At 44.3% G+C, this 19,890-nt stretch overlaps 1 protein-coding gene across 5 annotated transcripts in view; it reads right to left on the bottom strand.

Moving 5' to 3' along the window:
* Positions 1 to 7,803: 7,803 nt before the first annotated feature.
* Positions 7,804 to 19,890, bottom strand: part of ARHGAP25 (Rho GTPase activating protein 25) — a 98,792-nt gene continuing 86,705 nt past the window's right edge. For all 5 annotated transcript variants that reach the window (XM_060659554.3, XM_060659536.3, XM_060659545.3 and 2 more), the window contains one exon: positions 7,804 to 18,089. In XM_060659554.3, the coding sequence (XP_060515537.1) occupies positions 17,882 to 18,089 (208 nt within the window). In that variant the 3' untranslated portion in view covers positions 7,804 to 17,881. The remainder of the gene's footprint in view (positions 18,090 to 19,890) is intronic.

A 19,890-nucleotide genomic window follows, 5' to 3' on the forward strand; every position in this document is an offset into this window, starting at 1 on the left:
AAAATTCCTCCCCTTTCCACCTAACTACATAATCTTTTACCTTTTCTTACTTTGTCCCCAAGAAAGGCTTCCCTGAACTTCCAGACTGAGAGAAATCCTCCAGTTTTATGCTTTATTGAAACTTGTGCTCCTAACTTGTAGCCTTCAACACACTTGGTTCATGTCTGCCTTCCCAGCTATGCTGTCAGTTTTCTCTGTGAGGCGTGGTTCATGTTGGTCTCAATACCTGATATCTCTGATGCCTTGACCAGAACCTAGAACATGGTAGGTAATAAATAGTGTTTAATTAAAACAGAATTCAATTTCCTAAGCCAAGCAAAGTAGTAATTGAAGATGCCTGGCTTACTCTGCTCCAATCCAGAAACAATGGTGCTTGGCCCGCCAGAATATCAGCAACTCACTTCATACCAGATACAGGCCAGTGTCTCCTGCTGCCTACTTCCAGAAGCTAAAACAGATGCAGGTCACTGACTCTTCAGACCCAGTGGCCCCTCACTGTGACTCAGGCTATTTGGCCATGTCTTACCACCAAGGTCACTGATGCCCAGGATTGTCTTATTTCCTAGTTGAGAATTATTTGAGGTAAGGAGTCCAGCAAGGAAGTCGATTTTAAAAAAAGGGGGAGGGGATGCCTGATGTGAGTCAGCAAAAGTGCTTGAGAAGAGTAAAGGATGAATTCCAGAAATATTTTGAGGAAGAGAGTCACCTAAGCTTGGTGAGGGAATGGATGTGATGGGAATAGAGATCAGGGTGTGGAGAACCCCAAACAGTTCAGTGTTTTGTAGCTTGGATGACTGCCTGAATGGGGATACTGTTAACTAAGAATGATGAAAGAGAGGAGGATATATGAAGGGGAAAAACAAGAGCTCCAGTCTTAAAATATTGAGTGTGAGATCCCCACTGCTGTGATGTGTGTGTCCAACAGTTAGAAATACGAATGCAGAGATTGGAGACAGGTCAGGGCTGGAGACCTATATGGGGAAACTGCCAATTACCCCTGGAAGGATGTTCTGTTCATAGTCAACTACCTGGCTCTTTACCCAAGATCCTGGGGTAGGGACCCTAGATCCTCTCTCTTGATAAATGACCACAGTGCCTGTGGCCTTTGGGTCAAGTAAGGTAGTGGTTATGGCAGTCTCAGTGGGAAAGACAGGTCAAGCCACCGGACTTGGCCCAGCCTCAGTTAAAGATTCATCCCTGACCATGATCCCAGAGGAGGCAGGGGTTCCAGCATTATCAGGCTTGGCTCTGCTGGTGAGGTGACAGGAGGTGGAACATATCCGTGAAAATGTGATAGAAATAAGTGGGAGGGGTGTCTGGGTGGCTCAGTCCATTAAGTGTCTGACTCTTGATTTTGGCTCAGGTCATGATCTCACGGTTTGTGGGTTCTGGCCCTGTGTCAGGCTCTGTGCTGACAGTGCAAAGCCTGCTTGGGATTCTCTCTCTCTCTCTCTCTCTCTCTCTGTCCCTTCCTCTCCCCCGCTCATGCTCTCTCTCTCTCAAAATAGATAAATAAACGTTAAAAAAATATGTGGGCACTTGTCAATCTTGATAGAAAAATGGACACTTGTGAACAATTTTTTAGAAACAGAAGATGTCAAGCCAAGTAGATGTGTGATGTGTGACATGGGCAGATAGAAATAGATGTATAGTAAAACCTTGGTTTGTGAGCATTATTTGTTATGAAATCATGCTTGTAATCCAAAGCACTTGTATATTAAAGTGAATTTTAAGAATCATTGGCTCAGTTGTGATCATGTGACATTAGGCTACTCACATAACTACTCATATTGGAAGACATGGCTCATTAATCCAGTTAAAATTTATTAAAATGTTTGTTTGTCTTGCAGAACAAGCTACTTGCAGTCCAAGGTTTTACTGTATTTAGTTCTTATTTTGTAAGGGATTCTGCCTGGTCTGCCCTTCTAGCCACTTGGCTGAGTTGTCCACTCTTTTAGTGCTCTCTCTGCCTCACTTTCACTGACTGTACTTGCTCTTGGACTTACTTAAGGTAATTACTTATTCCCCAGAATTCCTTATCTGACCGTGTGACTTTTCCAGCTGCATCACCACAGGCAGAGTGAAGAGAGATGACAATGGAGTCAAAGAAAGAAAAAGTCTGGCTGGCACCAGGCAATTAGCAAAAAGGGAAAATAAAGCTTTGAAATTCCAGACTTGCACCAGTTTACTCAGTGGCCAATTTTTAAAAGTCTGGGCTGGGAAGTAAGGGCATAGAACTGTGAATGGTCTCTTCAGAGATGTGAATTTTGAATAATTGGCATGAAATCCTGCCACCTTTATTTCAATCCAATCTTCCTTACTCCTTCTGGGACCTAGAACCATCCAGCCAGATTGATGGCTGGTTTCTGAATTAATTGATTGCTCTGCTTTGCATGTGTCATCGTCTCCACCTCGAACCACCCTTAACCTACCCACCAAAAGCCTACCATTCAAGTGCCATCATCCCTGGGTGGCTCCCCTACATTTGGTGTTGGGTTCTTCTTTTTTGTGTGGCCTATCTGCAACCTGTACATGTTTCCATGACAGTACTTGTCCTGTTGATCTGGAAAAGCCTTCTCACAAGGACGGTTTTTTTAATCATTTCATCCCATACCTACCAGGAAACTTGTCTCTGCTGTCTCCTTTGACAGAATGCCCTTCTTAGGGCTCACTCTGAAAATCCATTTATTCCCTTGCAGAGTACCCTATTTACTTCTTTTATAGCATTAATCATCATCTGCAGTTCTTTTGTTAGCTTTCTAGCATCCATCTCTCTCTCCCCTTGGAAGGACCCTTGGGTGAGGGCAAGAACCTTGCTTTCTCATCTCCATCATAGGGCCTGGATTTCACGAAGTGCTCCAAAAATATTAGCTAGAATAAATAATAACATGGCCTGCACATGCATAATAGTAAAAAATGCCTAGAATTCAATCCAGAGCTGCTTTACTGCATATCTTTCCAAAAGCTAATTATCTGTATTTTTTTGTTGTGGAAAACTCTTATTTCATGCCAACCAATATCATTAATATGATACACAGACACACAGACACACACACACACACAGACACACACACACACACACACACAAATGTTTAGGTGGAAACCTTGCAAAAGGCTTTTTCGGTGTGATGGCATCTGCAAATGGCAAGAGCGGCACGCTTCTTGGAGAGTACTGGCTCTTCAGAGCTTTGAGACAAAACATGTTGTCTTTAAAATCCCTTCCTTCTAAAACTATTGGAAACACCCTTGGGCATTCCATTCTAGGTTTTAGAGCAAGGGCCGGGCCCAAGGAGCCTATCCTGTAACCAGTGTTGGTGTAATTGTGAGGCTCACTCCAGCCCCACGCTCCATACCCTATCGATCTACGATCTCACCTCCACTTACCTATTTAGGTGCAGATGACGAACTCAGGAAATGATTGTTTCCTCAATATTTCCTCCAGCAAAGAGAAATATTGTTTGTCACCATGGAGTAGACATGATTTTTTTCTATGTACTTTTTTCTTAGTATAGCTGTCATTTAAGGTACTGCCCAGGAGATTGTAGAAGAAGATGGGATGAGGAGAGGCCCCAAGGATGCCCAGCTCATTAGTCTTACCTGGTCACTTAACACAAATCACTCTCCCAGAACAAAGAAGTCTGTACGTAGATTAAGTGCCCTGGTGCTGAGATTAAGTGCCATGTGCTCCCAGATGCCTCTACAACTCTGAAAGAGCCACTGAACTCTTAAGAAGAGAACTTTGACTTCCCTTGCCTTCATATTTCTTGAGACTTCCAGCTCATTTGGGACTGCAGCACACAGACCTACCTAAAAATACTAGAATTTAATGAATCTTACTTCTCTATTCCCCACTCTTGACTGGTAACCAAATTTGTGCTGGAAGTTCCTCGTATTTTGCTTTGTTAGCACAGAGCACACTCAGTCTGAATTTAAAAGCTGGTTGCACCTGCAACAGGGTGTGATGCTGGGCTAAGCATGTGGCCTCGCCAAACCTCCTTCGTTTCTTGTTTGCTCGTGTATTATTGCTTAGTGAAATAGGAGTCATTGTCCTAATAATACCTACTTCTTAAGATTTTATTATTAAATGGAATACTCCACATAAACTCGTTCTACCACGTCTAATGTACCGCCAAAGCTTACATTTTAGCACTAGTAATAAAAAAATACAATTAGTCAAAATGATAGCTAATCATGCATGATAAGTTATCAAGATTTACCACCATCATCCTTGTTATGATAATCATTAAGAGAATGAGTTTTGGTATAAAACAAACCAGCTTCTGAGTCTGTGTCTACCACTTACCACCTCTGTGCCCTTTTCCTCCTATGCAAATAGGAGCAACAATCACCCTCAGAAGACTGCGAGAGGATAAAGGGAGGTCAAGTTAAAAACAAATAAGTAAAAGCTTAGGGCCTGGCTAATAGTTAAGTGTTCAATAAACAGGGAGTTGCTCAAAGAGAGAGCTCAGCGACAGAAGTCTCTTCTCCTCTGGGAGGAAAGAGTTCAGAGACCCTTTTTCTCTGACAGTGTCTTTTTGTTCATTTTGAGTTGTTTTGTAGACACAGGACTGCAATCCTGAGGCCATCAGTTAATCAACCAATCCTGACCAAGCCAGAGGTTCCCAGACCTTCTCAGTTCGCGGTGCTATTAGTTTCTCAGTAAGTGGTTCTCCATGTCCCTGGGCCAAAAGAACTACCTAATGGCACCATTTATTGAGTAGTTAAGTACAAACAAACTAGTAAGCATTTATTTATTATCTAATAATGCAGTAGCTGTTTGGGGAAAAAAATGCTCGTACATTGGAACAAAAACAATACTATTTTTAATTTCACTTTTAAATCACCACAATTACTAGCGGGCTGTGCTCTTGTTGGGCACTGTCTGCTTTCCCAAACCTTGGCATGAGCTCGGACCCACCACCCCCGTTTGCTGTTCCACATTGATTTTGTGCAACTCTCGCATTTTGTCACAGCAACAGCCAAAAGCCAAGGTTCAAAAATGATGTCATTGATGTCATCAAAAGGAATGCAGGTGATATGACATTGAAACTGTGCACTACCTCCAGCTGGTGGTCTGCTCTGGGTCCCACAGATGTTGAGGATCACTGTGTTTCCCTCAGACAGGTAAAATATTGTGGTGCCCTGTGGATTTCTTGCAGCTGCAAGGGCAGGGTGCCTCAGCACACAGTTTGGGAACCACCAGTTGGGTCAGTTGCCACGTGCCAGGTACTCTGCCAGCACTGGATCTAATGCATGAACCAGATGGATACAGTCTGTGCCCCATGATTCTTACACGTTACTGGATGAGACCAACATTAATCAAAGAATCTTACAAAAAAGTCCATTATTACAAACCAAGTGCAGTGAAGTGAAACCAGCCTGTTCCTGGCTGGGCCTTGTGTTCAGACCTGAGAGGAGACTCTGTCCGCATTTGATTCCAGCAGGTATTTCCTTTGGCAGCTACAAACCTACAGTTGTACTCAGCACCATCCGTCCTAAACAATGACTTGGACAGAGAAGAAAACTGGTGTGCCTAGAACTAGGAAATTAAAAATAGCAATGTCAGCTTTAGTGAGATGCATCTGGTGGGGTCAAGGATACTCTACCTACCTCAGCATTATCTCATTACCCCTGGTTCTCAGGGAAGACATTCAGAGGGGAATAATCACTATTTCAACAAGGCTTTCGCAACAAGTCTACAGGTCTGGCCAGGGTGCATGTCTGGGCTTCTTAGGATGGATGCCTTTTGTCCAGGTCCTGGACAGGCTAAAGCTTACATCCTGGAAGCAGGCTGTCTGGCATCTCGAGCCCTTGTACACTAGGCTCTTGCCCTCTTCTCTAGGTCTGTAGTTTTTAAACTCACAATGTATAAGGAGCTGAAGAGGTGAGGGAAGGCCCCAGGTCTCTCTTACCAAACTACTTGTGTGCAGTAATGACTCGCAGAAGACAATGCTGCAGAGGAGAGTTTTGACATGAGCTTCTCAGCCCCTCTTTCTAGGCCCACCAAAATTATTTTCACCCTGAGCTCCAACTCTCCTCGGGTTGATGGAGAGACATGAGCCTAGAGCTCCCACTAGTGGCAAGAGGAGGCCACCACCCTTGCCTGACTGGCCATTTGTTTCTTCCCTCGTTCTTATTCAGTTTACCAGCTAGGCTGATGGTCTATCAGAAATATTCAAAAATGCCGCCTCCACTTTTCTGTGGACATTTACCCAAATGTTGGCAGTTTTCTATAGACCTTCAGGGAACAATGGATGGCTCCAGGCTTTTATGAATGTCACTTCCATTGTTGACCCCCAAAGCCAAAGCTACTAGGAGTAAAGTATAAAGTCACCGTATCCCTATCACCTCCCCTCTCTTCCCTTCTTTTTATGGGGACTGTTCAGAATCAAGACATGTAGAGTTTGCACACACACACACACATACACACACACTGCCTTCCACCAGCAGGGAGATAGGTAGGGCTGCTGGGGGGGTCTGCAATGAGTGGCTTAGGAAAGCTCCACTCAGGGATTAAGAAAAGTACTTCCCCCACCCCCTCCTTTTCTTGTTGATGCTTCTTCATAGGTCTGCTTTTTCTCAGTGTCAGGGTGGTGAGATTGGCAGAGGTGGGGAGCAGGGAGCAGGAAGGGGCCAAGGAGGCCGCCCAGCCTTCTCAGAGTACAGGCTGCAAACCCACCTCTAGCCCAGGGACCAGGGGCCTGGTGCTGCCATGATGTCCAGCCCAGGACACAGGGGGATTAAACCGTAGTTTGGGCCAAAACTTTGGTAGAAATAAAGAATGTGCTCTTGTCTGGCACATCCCCACAAACCTACCACAGTAAGAACTGGGTAAGTATAAGTTCAGCATTCAGGGTTCCTGGGCCAAGTTAGATACCGCCTCATTACAGCTAACCAATAAAAGTATTAATAATAATAGTTTAATAAATAATCTAATAAAAATGCTGTTTATCATCATTTAAAGCCAGGTTTCCTGACCCCCATTCAGTGCCCTTTTCACAGCACACATGGGTCAGCAAGATTTTAGAGTTCTACTCCTACTGATCTTCTGTGTAGAAAATTTTAAACAAAATGCAACAATAACAGTTTCTAGTTATGAACATATTGAAATTTTTACTGATTTGCAGAAATTGTGAGAGATAAGGATCTCTCTTCATTGGAGATCTAAGTGATGATACTTTTTAAATGTTACCAAGTATTGTGGGCTGAATTGCGCCTTCCTCCCCATTCATGTTGGTATCTTAACCTCCAGTACTTTAAAATGTGACTGCATTCGAAGACAAGGCTTTAAGAGGTGATTAAGGTAAAATGAGGTCATACAGGTCATTCGACATTAATCCAATATGACTGGTGTCCTTACAAGTAGAAAATGTCAGAACACAGACAGACACAGAGGAAAGGCCATGTGAGGACCCAGGGAGAGGGTGGCCTCTGGGGGCCAAGGAGAGAGACCTCAGAGAAAAGCAGCTCTGCTGACACCTCAGTCTCAGACTTCCCACCTCCAGGACTGTGAGGAAGTAAATAACCCATCGGGTCCATGGTACTTTGTTATGGCAGCCCCAGAAAACTAATGCACCAAGGTTGGGAGTTTTTCATCACCAATGATGATGTCAAGTCAAAAATAATACCATTGAATAGAGTAAAACTGGGATTCAAATTCAGGTAATTCTCTTTCTGGAGGCTTTCCATATATGGCAAATGTTATTAATTGTTTACCACCTAGGGCTGCTTTGAAACAATGACTTTCAAAATAATGGTTTTTAAAAGGCTATTTTTTTTTTTTAATTTGAGAGAGAGAGAGAGAGAGAGAGAGAGAGAGAGAGAACACGAGCTGGGGAGGAGCAGAGAGAGAGAGAGAGAGAGATTCCCAAGCAAGTTCTGCATTGTCAGTGCAGAGCCCAGTGTGGGGGCTCAATCTCATGAACTGTGAGATCATGACCTGAACAGAAATCAAGAGTTGGATGCTTAACCGACTGAGCCACCCAGGCGCCTCTAAAGAGTTATCTTAAGATGGACTTCTTAGAAAATCTCTTGAGATCTAAGAATCCTCTTATCCCCTCTGTCTCTGAGTTTGTACCTAGTTACTTACAACAAGGGTGGCGGGCCTGAACTTCCTTGTTCTCAACGTACTATGCTGCCATTTCTGCTCCACTGAGGCTGACTGTTGGAGAGTCTGCTGGAAGCTCCTTGGTGTGAGCTGAAAACTTCCCGCTGTGGGCTGGCTCAGCCCTGAGGCGCTGGGCTTAGTGAGCTGGCTGTACCTCTGTGTGGAGGAAAGTTCCCCCTGGGTGAGTAGTCTGGCCCATGGCTTCAGGGGCAGAGTGTGGGCAGAGTGGGAGCTGCCCTCATGCCCTCAGCTGTACAGCTGCACAGGGCTGCAGCGCTCACCCCCAGTTCCACATGGCAAGCTCCTTCCGCCTTCTGGGGGGGGGGGGGGTTCCTAACCATTGCCCCGCCCAACCCCACCCCTGGCCAGACCTTCAGTTCAGTGGTCCTGGAAGAGGTCTCAGCCTTGCCTTGTACACTGTGTGTGTCTCTCCGTCAGGTGTAAACTTACTTATGTTGTTGCCTCCCTCTTCACTTCACTCTGGTTTCTAGTAAATCTCTGTTTCCGGTTGGCCGGCTTGGCTATTAATATGTGAAAGCAGACTACTTTGTCAAAAGCCAATTTGTCAGATGAGCATTTCACCCAATTACTGGAGATTTTTTGAAGCATTAACATTGCCCTAAACCTGCCCCAGCTCTGTCTCTAACCCTAGAAACTGTCAGAAAAATGTTTTCCTCCAAATGGGAGACAATTAGCAGAGCCACAGTCAAAGGCAGGAGCAAAAGCAGAAGCAATTTACTTTGTTGTGAAAAGGGAATATGACTATCTAGCTCAGGGAGATTTGTTAGGATTAACTCAGTTAAAACAAATAAAGCACTTAGAATAGTCTGGCAGGCAATATTCAGCACCCAATGTTAGCAATTATTACTAACAATTTTTACTTTTAATTTTTCATGTGCATTTAAATTATAGGAATTAAACTATATGCTAGATGAAAAATAAAGATAACAATTTAGGGGCACCTGGCTGGCTCAGTCAGTAGAGCGTCCAACTCCTAGATCCCAAGATCATGAGTTCAAGCCCCCATGTTGGGCATGGAGCCTACTTAAAAACAAAACAAAGCAAAACAAATTTAAATGGGAATGTTGGGAAAGAAGATGGATAGAAATCACTAGGGCCAGTTCAGTGGTCCATACCTTTGGTTTCATCATTTACCTGGGATGGGAAAAGTGGCTGGAGACTGAGTTTAATCACCAATGGCCAATCACTTAATCAGCCATGTCTATGTAATGAAACCTCCGTAAAACCACCAAAGAACAGGGTTCAGAAAGCTTTGAAGTCGGTGAACACGTGGGGACGTTAAAGCTCCGTGCCACTCTCCCCATTTTTTGCCCTAGAGTTATATCATTTTATAATAAAACAGTAGTCTAATAAGTAAAACGTTTCGGAATTTTGTGAGCCACTCTAGCAAATTAATCAAACTGGAGGAGGAATTCGAGGGAACTTCTGATCTATGGCCAGTTGGTCAGAAGCACAGGTGACAAGCTGGACTCCCAACTGGCATCTGAAACATCTGGGGCAAGGGGGACTCTTGCAGGACTGAGCTCTTAACCTGTGGGGTCTGATGCTGTTTCCAGGTAGATAGTGTCAGACTTGAGGTAATTGCTTGACTATGTTGGGGAAAACACGCATTGGACATACTAATTTCAAAAGTGTTCAAATGAAAAAAAAATGTGTCTCAGAAATAAGACATTACCTATGAGTCTGAGCAAATTACTTAACCTCTCAAAGTCTCAGTTTCCTTATCTATAAAATGGAGATAAAACTAGCAACCACCTCATAGTTTCCTGTGAGAATTAATTGACACATTGCAGGTAAAATAGAGTATATCATGCTTCAGGAATAGAAAGCACTCAATAAGTGTATTTTTTAAATGTCCCTAGTTAAATGTAGTTCTTCTAAAACACTTACCTGCAGGAGGAAGAACTGGTGTTGTAACATTTTGCTGCATCATGAGTGCAGTTTGCTTGTGGTAAGTAAAGATATGATTGGCAACATAGCTCTCCAGATTCTAGAGATCAGCTTTCTCAAGACTGGTGTGGCAGCTACCAGATGCTGTGTGATTTTCATGTGTTTTATTTCTCCAGCAACCCTCAAATTCTTTGGGAGATAGATCCCAATACTCTCAGAAGAGTAAGAAAGACACACAAGAGTGACTGTCAGCGACTAAATAAGTAGCATGAATAGCAAGCCAGACAATTGATGTGCACCTGACTGACTCCAACCGAGTCTATGAAACCCTATGTAGGAAATCTTAATGAAGGCTGTAGCTTGAATTCTGAGGGTATTAGTTTTGCATTTTAACAGTTCAGTAAACTCAGTATTGCAGAGCATGGTGTTGGCCTTTTCTGATTGGGGTTGGTTTTCCATTGAAGGTAATATCCAGCCCTAAAATAGACACAGTACGTAATCCAAACCACCTGCTTCCTGGTAATCAAGTTCAAATTCCCACAGAATGTGTCTGATGTCTACCCAGCCAGCTGAGCTGGGCCACGTGCTCATCTAGCTCTTTCCCTAAAAGGACACCGACCGGCAAACCACTGCCTTCTTTCACAGTCAGGAAAGAGTGACTTCTAAGGAAAATAAAGGCTTTCGTACCTTAGCTGAAAATAAGTAATGATAAAATGCAAGAAGCAGAGGGCCAGTCCAAGTAAATGCATCATTAGATGGGCCTTGTCTCCCAAGGAGTCATGTATTGACACTTGCTCTGCTCGCTGATCTACTGGCAGTGTTTTGAAAACAATGAGACCACATGAAACAAGCTGAAGACATTCCGGTGCTTTTTTGCTCAGAAGCTGCAAGCCTCCAGGCAGAATGGGCTCTTTGAGGCTGTAAACATCCACAGGGCAGAGCCTATATTTAACTTAAGACACATCTTAAGATACGGAAAGGATGGGGAATTGTGTCTTTATTTCCTCCCACCAATACCACCTCTTTCACGTAGAAGCCCTAAAGTTTCTATGTGGAATAGGAAGAGGTTTTTCTCTCTCTTAAAGGACTCAGTGGCAGTACATCCTTCAAGCTTATCCAATAAGCCCACTTGAGGGCCCTTCTAAGCTCATGGAAAGAGAAAAATTCTCTCTAAATGGAAAGGAGAGAGGAGAATATGTGAGGCACTCACTCCTTAGCACTGTGGAGCGGAGACTCTTGAGAGACCTTGATCCCAGAGTTACTCCCAAGAGACTTTTCTTTTCTTTTTTTAATGTTTATTTATTTTCAGAGAGAGAGAGATTGTGTATGAGCAGGGGAGGGTCAGAGATGAGGAGGGGTTGGACAGAGCATCTGAAGCAGGCTTCACGCTGACAGCAGAGAGCCCAATGCGGGGATTGAACTCATGAACCATGAGATTGACTTAAGCTGAAATCAGACACTCAACTGACTGAACCACTCAGTCGCCCCCAAGAGATTTTTCAAGTGTGGAGCTAATAACATAGGACACTGAACCTACTCTGGGCAAGGGCCTGGTGTGGCGCGTGGCCTCCAGCCACTCTCAGGGCAAGCAGGCAGGCTGTGTCTTGGGACTGTGGCAAAGGTATCTGCCTGCAGATATTTCTCCCCTTTGATGCTGAATCAGAGCAAAATTAGTGGTTCTTTCTTGGATCTGCACCAGTATTCTTTAAAAAAAAAAAAGTCCCCAGGATGCCTGGGTGACTCAGTCGTTAAGCATCTGACTTCGACTCAGCTCATGATCTCACGGTTTTGTGAGTTCGAGCCCCATGTCAGGCTCTGTGCTGACAGCTCAGAGCCTGGAGCCTGCTCTGGATTCTGTGTCTCATTCTCTCGCTGCCCCTCCCCCAACATGTACTCCCTCTCTCTCTCTCTCTCTCAAAAATAAATAAAACATTTAAAAAAAATTTTTTAAGTTAAAAAATTAAAAAAAATAAGTCCATGGGGCACCTGGGTGGCTCAGTTAGTTAAGCGTTGACTTCGGCTCAGGTCATGATCTCACGGTTCTTAAGTACGAGCCCCCCGTCAGGCTCTGTGCCGATAGCTCAGAGCCTGGAGCCTGCTCTGGATTCTGTGTCTCTCTCTCTGTCCCTTCACCAGTCACAGTCCTTCTTTCTCTCAAAAATAAACAAACATTAAATAAATAAATAAATAAATAAATAAAATTAAAAAATAAAATATAACCAAAGTAATTTAAAAAATTAAAAAGACCTTAGAAATTTTATTTTGGTCCATCATCACTTAGAGATAGCTGTGCTGCATTCCCTCCCCACATGAGGGCGAGGCCAACATAGCATTGAACAAATTGGACCGACTTAGCTCTTAGCTCTGCTGCATTGAAACCTCCATTTCCACATCTGTAAAATAGGTAGAGTAGTACTTAATCCAAAGAGTCTTCTTAAGATTTAAAGGATACGACACTCACAGAATGCTTGGCACAGTACCTGACAGAGAACAAATGGTATTTGTTGCTTATGAATGGTAGTTCCTCTTATGATATTGGTAATGGTGCTAATCAAGAACAGAGGGCAGAGGAAGAAGTCCAAGTGCCAACTCGGACCAGTTGTCAGATTTTCTGCAGGGCAAGTCAGCTTTCCACCCTGCTACCTAAATCCCCCTTACCCCTTTTAAAGCCCTGCCCCCTCGCCTCACCTCAGATCATATGCCCTGTGCTCTCAGGTGGCCAGTGCCCCTACACGACACTATTCCTTGGTGACATCTCACACTCTCCATCTATCCCTCCACCCACAAGCATCTTATCCTCCTGTCATCATTTCATTACACAGCTCTCTGCTCTGAATCAGTATACTAATATTAAGATTGTATTAATGATTAATGGAAGCTTCATGGTTATTTCCCAGATATATCACATTCATGGTTAATTCCCCTAAGGCTCCTGATAGAAATTTCTCAACCTGCTATGAATTTGAAAGGAAGATGGTTTTAATCAGAGCTTTTCTTGAGACTCTATAAATCAAGTCCTCCAGTACTGACCTTCTTTGCCTATGTATAGGATCAAGACTTAAAGCAAGTTGAGAGAATTCCTGTACATTAAGGAAATCTCAAGATCCTTAAATTTGTTCATGACTAAGCTATTATTATACTCAGATTTTTTAGGTAACGTCTTTGGGTTCATTTTTTTCCCCATTTGAAAAATGGATAAATATCATAGATCCATTTTCCATTGCTTAAGCATCTCTTATCCTAAATGGGTGGACACATGATAAACTAGCAAATAGGAGGGACAGAGCATGTAGTTGTGTTGCCTGGGGATAGAAAAAAGGAGTAGGTAGATTTAATATTATCATTAGTCATGACCTGAGCCAAACTTATCAGTTTTAGAAACATGTTTAGCAATTCTGTCTGCATATTAGAATTAACTGGAAAGTTTTTTAAAGAAAAAAGTTCTGGGATGCCTGGTGGCTCATTCGGTTAAGCGTCCAACTTCAGCTCAGGTCATGATTTCATAGTTTGTGGGTTCAAGCCCCACATCAGGCTCTGTGCTGACAGCTCTGAGCCTGGAGCCTGCTTCAGATTCTGTGTCTCCTTCTCTCTCTGCCCCTCCCCTGCTCGTGCTCTGTCTCTTCCAGTCTCTCAAAAATAAATAAACGTTAAAAAAAATGTTTTTTAAAAGTTCTTAGGCTCCACCCTTCAAAATTCTGATTCAATTAACATAGGATGGGGTTTTAGCATCAGATTTTTTGAAAATCTCCTTAAGGTAATTCTACAGTGCAGCCAAGACTGAGAACCACTGTCTTAAAACAGCATCAGTAATATAAAGGAGGTAGAAACTAGCATCATATTAGATGAACGTTGGTTGCGACCAAGATATGAGACTGGCTCTCTATTCTGGAAGTACTCAGCAAGTGACGTTCAATGGGTTTCACATGGTGGTCATGGCCTGGGGGAAAGAACTCCTGGATAGAAGCCAAGAATCAGTAGGTAGTGTGCTAGAGGAGGCTCAAAAACCACCTAACTAATCCTTTTCCTTATCGTTATGTGAGCACTTGGCAATTCAGCTTGTCTTCAGGCCTCAGTTTCCCTATCCATTAAATGAGCAGATTTGATTAGATTACCTGAACTCCTGGGTGTTTTCCAATGTTGTAATTCTCTGATTCTAAGATAATTTTTGAGCGTCACAGGAAAGATGCACCTACGCATTGGTATTCTCTGCTCATTCCTCCTCTGAGGTCACCCACCCTGGGAAGCCTACTGAACCACAAACCCTACAGCTCCAGCTCTTCTGCTGCTGGCCAAATGCCACCCTGTCCTCCTCCAGCAGTAGCAAGACTTCCATCCATGAGGCCTTCTCTAGTAGGATGAAGGCTTGTGTGCAATTCTTATAAAGACAACTCATTTGAATTGCAGGGGCAGCCTCTAAGTGATCTCTCTGCTCCACAGCAAGCACACGCCTGACCACTGATGCTATCTGCAGAGGAAGTGCTGGAATGCGGAAGTTTACACAATATCAGTGTGCGCACATCCTCCTGTCTTTAGCCCAGGGAGCCCAGCCAACAGCAACTGTACCACGGTGCTCCCTGTCTGCCCCATCTCAGCAGCCTTGAGCTGCCTTGGAGTCTCCTGCTTTGCGCTTTTTTTCAATGGATGGGCTGTGAAAAAGGGCTTAAGGAATTGATCAAAACAAAAACACGTTTGGTGCTTACAGCCTCTGCACAGGCTCTGTACTAGGAATGTCATGCTCCATGTCTCCAGACCTCAGACTCTGACCAGAATTCACTGGAAGGGAATTGCTGTGGTCTGGGTGTTTGTGCCCCTACCCCTAATTCATATGTAGAAATCCTAACCCTCAGAGATGATGGCATTAGAAGGTGTATGAATGTTTAGGGTGGAGTCCTCATGCATGGGATTAATGATTTATAAATGAAGAGAGATTCCTAATCCCTCCACCATGTGAAGACACAATAAGAAGTCTGCAACCCCAAAGAGGTCCACACTTGACTCTGACCTCAAACTTCCAGCATCTGGAACTGTGAGAAATAAATTTCTGTTGTTTATGAGGCACCAAGTCTGTGGTATTTTGTTATAGCAGCCTGCATGCATGAAGACAGGGATCATCTCAGCCAATCCCTTAATGCAAAATGTCCTATCCAGTGCACAGACTTACTGGGAGACCCATCAGCTCTGCCTCAAACTCGAGACAAAAGTGACCTGATACGCACCATGCTTGGGGCTGTGTGGTAAATGAAAAATTTTGGTAGGGAAGATGGCCAGGGGTTTCAAAGTACATATTGCAGATCCTTTTTAGTTTCTCAACATCTGCACAGGTAGAAGAGAGGTAAAGGGAAGAGGAGGTGGGTGGCTGGAAAAAGGCAGACTGAGTAGATCTTGTCCATGGAGGAGCTGAAGGTGGGGGCTCCAGGGTCAGCAGAACACCAATGACAGAGGTCTGTCTCTGGGTGCTGCTTCCCAGATCCTGGCTCCTTGGTCCAGGTGAAATCTGGAGCTATCCTGTTGTCTACCTCACATGTAGTCTTTTGGGCATTGAAGCCAGTGACATCAGACTCCAGATCTTCTTCCCTGGCCCTTCCTTGTACTCACAGGGTATAGAGTGCTGGAAAAACTCTGTTTCTTATGTTCTCTTTATATGGACAGTGTTAGCTTAGGCAAGCCAGGTTCCCCTCTTGCTCATGAAGAGGAATAGACACTCCAGCTTCCCAGGCTGAGCGGAGAGGCCACTCTGGTATCTCATAGTACTGGTGGAAGAAATAGAACAAGAGGCATCACCTGGCCAGGAGGAGCTTGGAATTCAAATGCAGCCCTTTTGCTCAGTCTGAGCTCATGCTCCCATGCCCAGCAAGTTCCTGTAATATGGACCTGCAAACAAACAGTCTTCAGGTCCTCCTCTTTGCACCTTCACAAATGTTCCCTTTAGAATTATGAAGCCGACTACTTCCATGCTCAGCTGTGTTTCAACACCTAAAGAGTCCGGGTGAGGAATCCATGGGAGAAAACGGGCACTATGTCTGGCAGAATTGTAGACTCTCATCGGTGTAAATGAGGTGTTCAATAAGTGTCTCCCTCCCTGCTTGCCACTCTAATTAAAAAACAAGTAAACCCCAGGAAATCAAACATTTTATTGCTTTACTTAATGATGTTCCAAATCAACCCCCTCCCACACCCCGATCTTTCATTAGCAGGTTTCTAAAACAAACATGCCAGGTCTTGTCCCTGCCCTCCATCAGTCTGGTGACTGGTGGCAGGAGAAACAGGACCTGAGTAGCAGGACTGAGCAACACTGACATCACTGTTTGTACCACTAGGTCTGTAGCTAATGTGTCATGGCCACAGGCAGGGGTGGGGCAGGGGGAAACAACCAGAGCGAAGAGAACAAAGAGAAGAGGAGGAAAGGTGAGAAAACAAAAGGAGAAAAAGAAATAATTGAGGAGACACACGCTGGGAAGACTAAACTCTCACCGCAGTAACAATGGATTTCAGACCTCTGATGAAGTCATGTGGTTTCAAGAGTCAAGTCAATGTATGACAGCAATGGGGATGACGTATGTGAAACGAGAACAGGTAACACCTGCTGGGAAATCTGGCCAGTGGCCCCCAAAACTGAAAGCACATTTGTTCTTACCCTTATTCAATGTCTGTCCTGTATATGTTTTATGATTTACATGATATAGCAATGTAGCAGTACATGATATAATTTATAAGTAAAGAAATATATGGGGGGGGTGTCTGCTCAAATATTTTCTACTCATGGAGTACATAGTCAAAAGAGCTTGGAGACCACTTAATCAGGATAATGACAAAAATTTTTAAAGCCTCCACTATCCTTCCTAGCGAGGCTTGGGGCCTCACCCAGGCCCTCTGCCAGGCTGACTTCACTCTAGGAGGAAAAGTCTGCCAGGAAGGCTCCTCTCCTAGCTACTTTCTAGTGCCTCTTATCCCTAACAAGAGTGAAATCACTGGCATTTTGGTGAAACAGAAAAAATATTATTGGGACTACTACTATCTAAAACCCCCAGCCAGCCTCTGAGGAAGTCACATCGTGGTGAGAAGGCCTCTTTCACAGGCCGACCATACACAACTGTGGCCATGGAAAGGCAATGTAATCCAGCCCATGTCCTGCTCACCAAGCCTTGTGCCTGGAGAGGGGTGTGTCTGCTTCAAGGGAGGGGCACCTTTCACTAAGGCTCACAAAGGTGTTTGGAAGGATTACCAATAGCCCTGCTCTCATAAATACACATTTATTGCTTGTTTTGTCTTAGTCTAATAATAATTTTGAGTTTCCAATCCCTGGAAAGTGTGCATCATGGAGGGGGTGGCAGAATGGGGCTCCAGTCAACAGGTGCAGCTCCCCAAAATACAGCTCACCACAGGTGAATACAAGAAAGCTAAATATCATTTTCTGCCCCTATGTCTCAGGGACACCATGAAGCCATCTGACTGGATGAATTGTTCCACAAAGAAGAAAAGAAAAAGAACTAACGCCTCAGTCCACCTTTGGTTGGGGCCAACATGTTGCCTAGGTCCTTGGCACATGGCCTCAAATGTCTCCACTGGACATAGTCGCCCAACCATGGAAGGTTCCATCTCACTCAGCCTGAGACCATGGTGGAATAATGCAATCCTTTTGAATACAGCCACAGGGGTCCATATATGTCCCCACATGTCCCTGCTCACCCTCATCTTCCTGCAAATTCCATTGATTTATTTTACTGGGAAATGTGGTGTTTCCCCCCAAAATGTCTTCTTCTCCCTCATAGGGAGTAATTTTGCTTCTCAGTCATCAGGTAGCGCTGAGAAAGGGAGCGTGTCAGGTGGGCCTCTGTGGTCTGTCTCCATGTTTTCCTGGGACCCTCAAGCATCGGCCTTGGGCTCTTTCATTGATTTGACAAATTCCTTGACTTCTTCTTCCAGGGCCTTGTTCCTCCTCTCAACATCCTCCCGGGAGCGCTCCACATTGCGGAGGCTGATTTCCAAGGCTGCAAATTTCTTCTTCTCCTTCTCCAGTTCTTCATTGAGCCTCACCACCTTGGCCCAGACATCGTAATTTTCCTTCTCAAGGCTGCAAGGAAGAAAATAGCAGAATGAAAGAACAGGGTAGGACCTCTAGACTGTCCCTTCACCCTTGCTCACAACACCCTCTGTCCATTTTCCTTTCTACATCACAAGACCTATAACCAACCTGAACCTCTTATTAATGTTCCACCCACCCCCACACACGCAGACTTCTCAGTAAGCCTGAATTCCCAGGGCATGTCTGAACCTCTCTTTTGTCATTTTAATACCATCTTGTGACATCTCTTGTGTTGTTCCTTCTCATGTCATTCTATGTTTTGTATCCTCCAGCAGATAATAAAGTCTTTGAAAGAAGGAACCACCTCTAACATATGTATATTTTCACCTCCACAGCACCTTGCACATGTCCTGCTCAACAGAAATGTTAATTGACTGCTGAGGCCCCGTATTCCAGATTCCCAACACCTTTGCACACATGAGGACCTGCTCATCCTGCTTCCACGGAGAGTACCAGCGCCATCTCTTATCAAGACCCCCTAGGGGTGGAGGTTTGGAGAAGTGTGGGGAACTGCCGTTTGGAAGCAGAGGTCCTGACAGCCCCACCCCTACTTCTGAATCTGCTCCAGGTGAAAAATCTGTTGGGTTCCCGAATTCCCAGAATTTTCACTGTTACTGGTCCAAATCTTAGTCTAGTCCCAGGTGCTCCCTGCTCTGCAGGCTATGCTGAGTTAACTCCTAGGAATGAGAGTACAATGCCATTTTTAAGCCCAAAGAGGAAATTTCAGGACTGTGGGGAGATTGTGTGACTGGAAGTTTGCTTCAGAATTCCATTCTATGAGATGCTGCCTCCCTGCCCACCCCGCCTCCAAATGGCATATTTTATATAGAAAATTGAGCTCTCATTTGAGCCCAGCCTGGCTTCTATCTTCAGGGGCTTTGGCCCATTCTGCATCTAACAGCCCATCTTTGGAGCCTTGCCTACCCCTGCCTATCTCTTCCTACAGATAATCTAGTCTCATTCCTTCTGGCCCTCTCATTACAAATCTAGTTTTCTTCTCAGAGTTTACTCTTGCTTCCATCTTGCTTTGGGAGAAATCTCAGTTGAGAGAATACTGCCAGATATTGACCACTGATTCCAGTGGAGAGGTAGAATCTGAGTGGGCTCAGGAGCCTGACTAATTCAGGTTCAAATACCTGATTACATCAAATACTGATGATTAGTTGTGTGACCCTGAGGAATCTTTTAATACTTCCTGAGCCCCTATTTCTTCTATAAAATGGGGCTATTACCTATTTTGCAGGATTTCTGTGGGGATTACATGAAAATGTGTATCTGGGGCACAAAGTTCAGAGCAGGCACTATGGACTGTTAACTCTTCCTCTGTTGAAAATGGAGGACCCTTCTGATGGGTGAATTCAGAGAACTTGGTTCCATTCAGAAGGAGCAGCCCTTCCATGGCAGCTGGGTCTTTCCCTACCTTGTCAGTGACATTCACGTCAGAGTGCAGTGGGAAACTTCTCTGGGGCTGCTTCCCTCAGAGTCAAGATGGCACATGAGTGTTGTAGGCCTACAGATGATTGACTTCAGGATCTTAGACAAAGGATCTCCATTTTGCTTTTAGACGGGCACCCCTCTATGTAGGGAACAAAGAATGAGGGCTCACAAAAGTCTTCCTGTCATGTACCTGAGTCTCAATGGACTGAAAAGTGGTCATGATTGGGAAAACCCTACTAGTTCATATTTCATTGTCATGATTAGTGTTAATATGGATTAAGCCGGATTGAGCTTTCCTCTCATGAAAAGTCAGTGGTGTGAAAAAGATTTCAAGAAAGTAGTTTAGCTACCC

Source organism: Panthera onca, chromosome A3 (assembly GCF_046562875.1).
Source record: "Panthera onca isolate mPanOnc1 chromosome A3, mPanOnc1 haplotype 2, whole genome shotgun sequence".
In the NCBI taxonomy this organism is placed as follows: Eukaryota; Metazoa; Chordata; class Mammalia; order Carnivora; family Felidae; genus Panthera; species Panthera onca.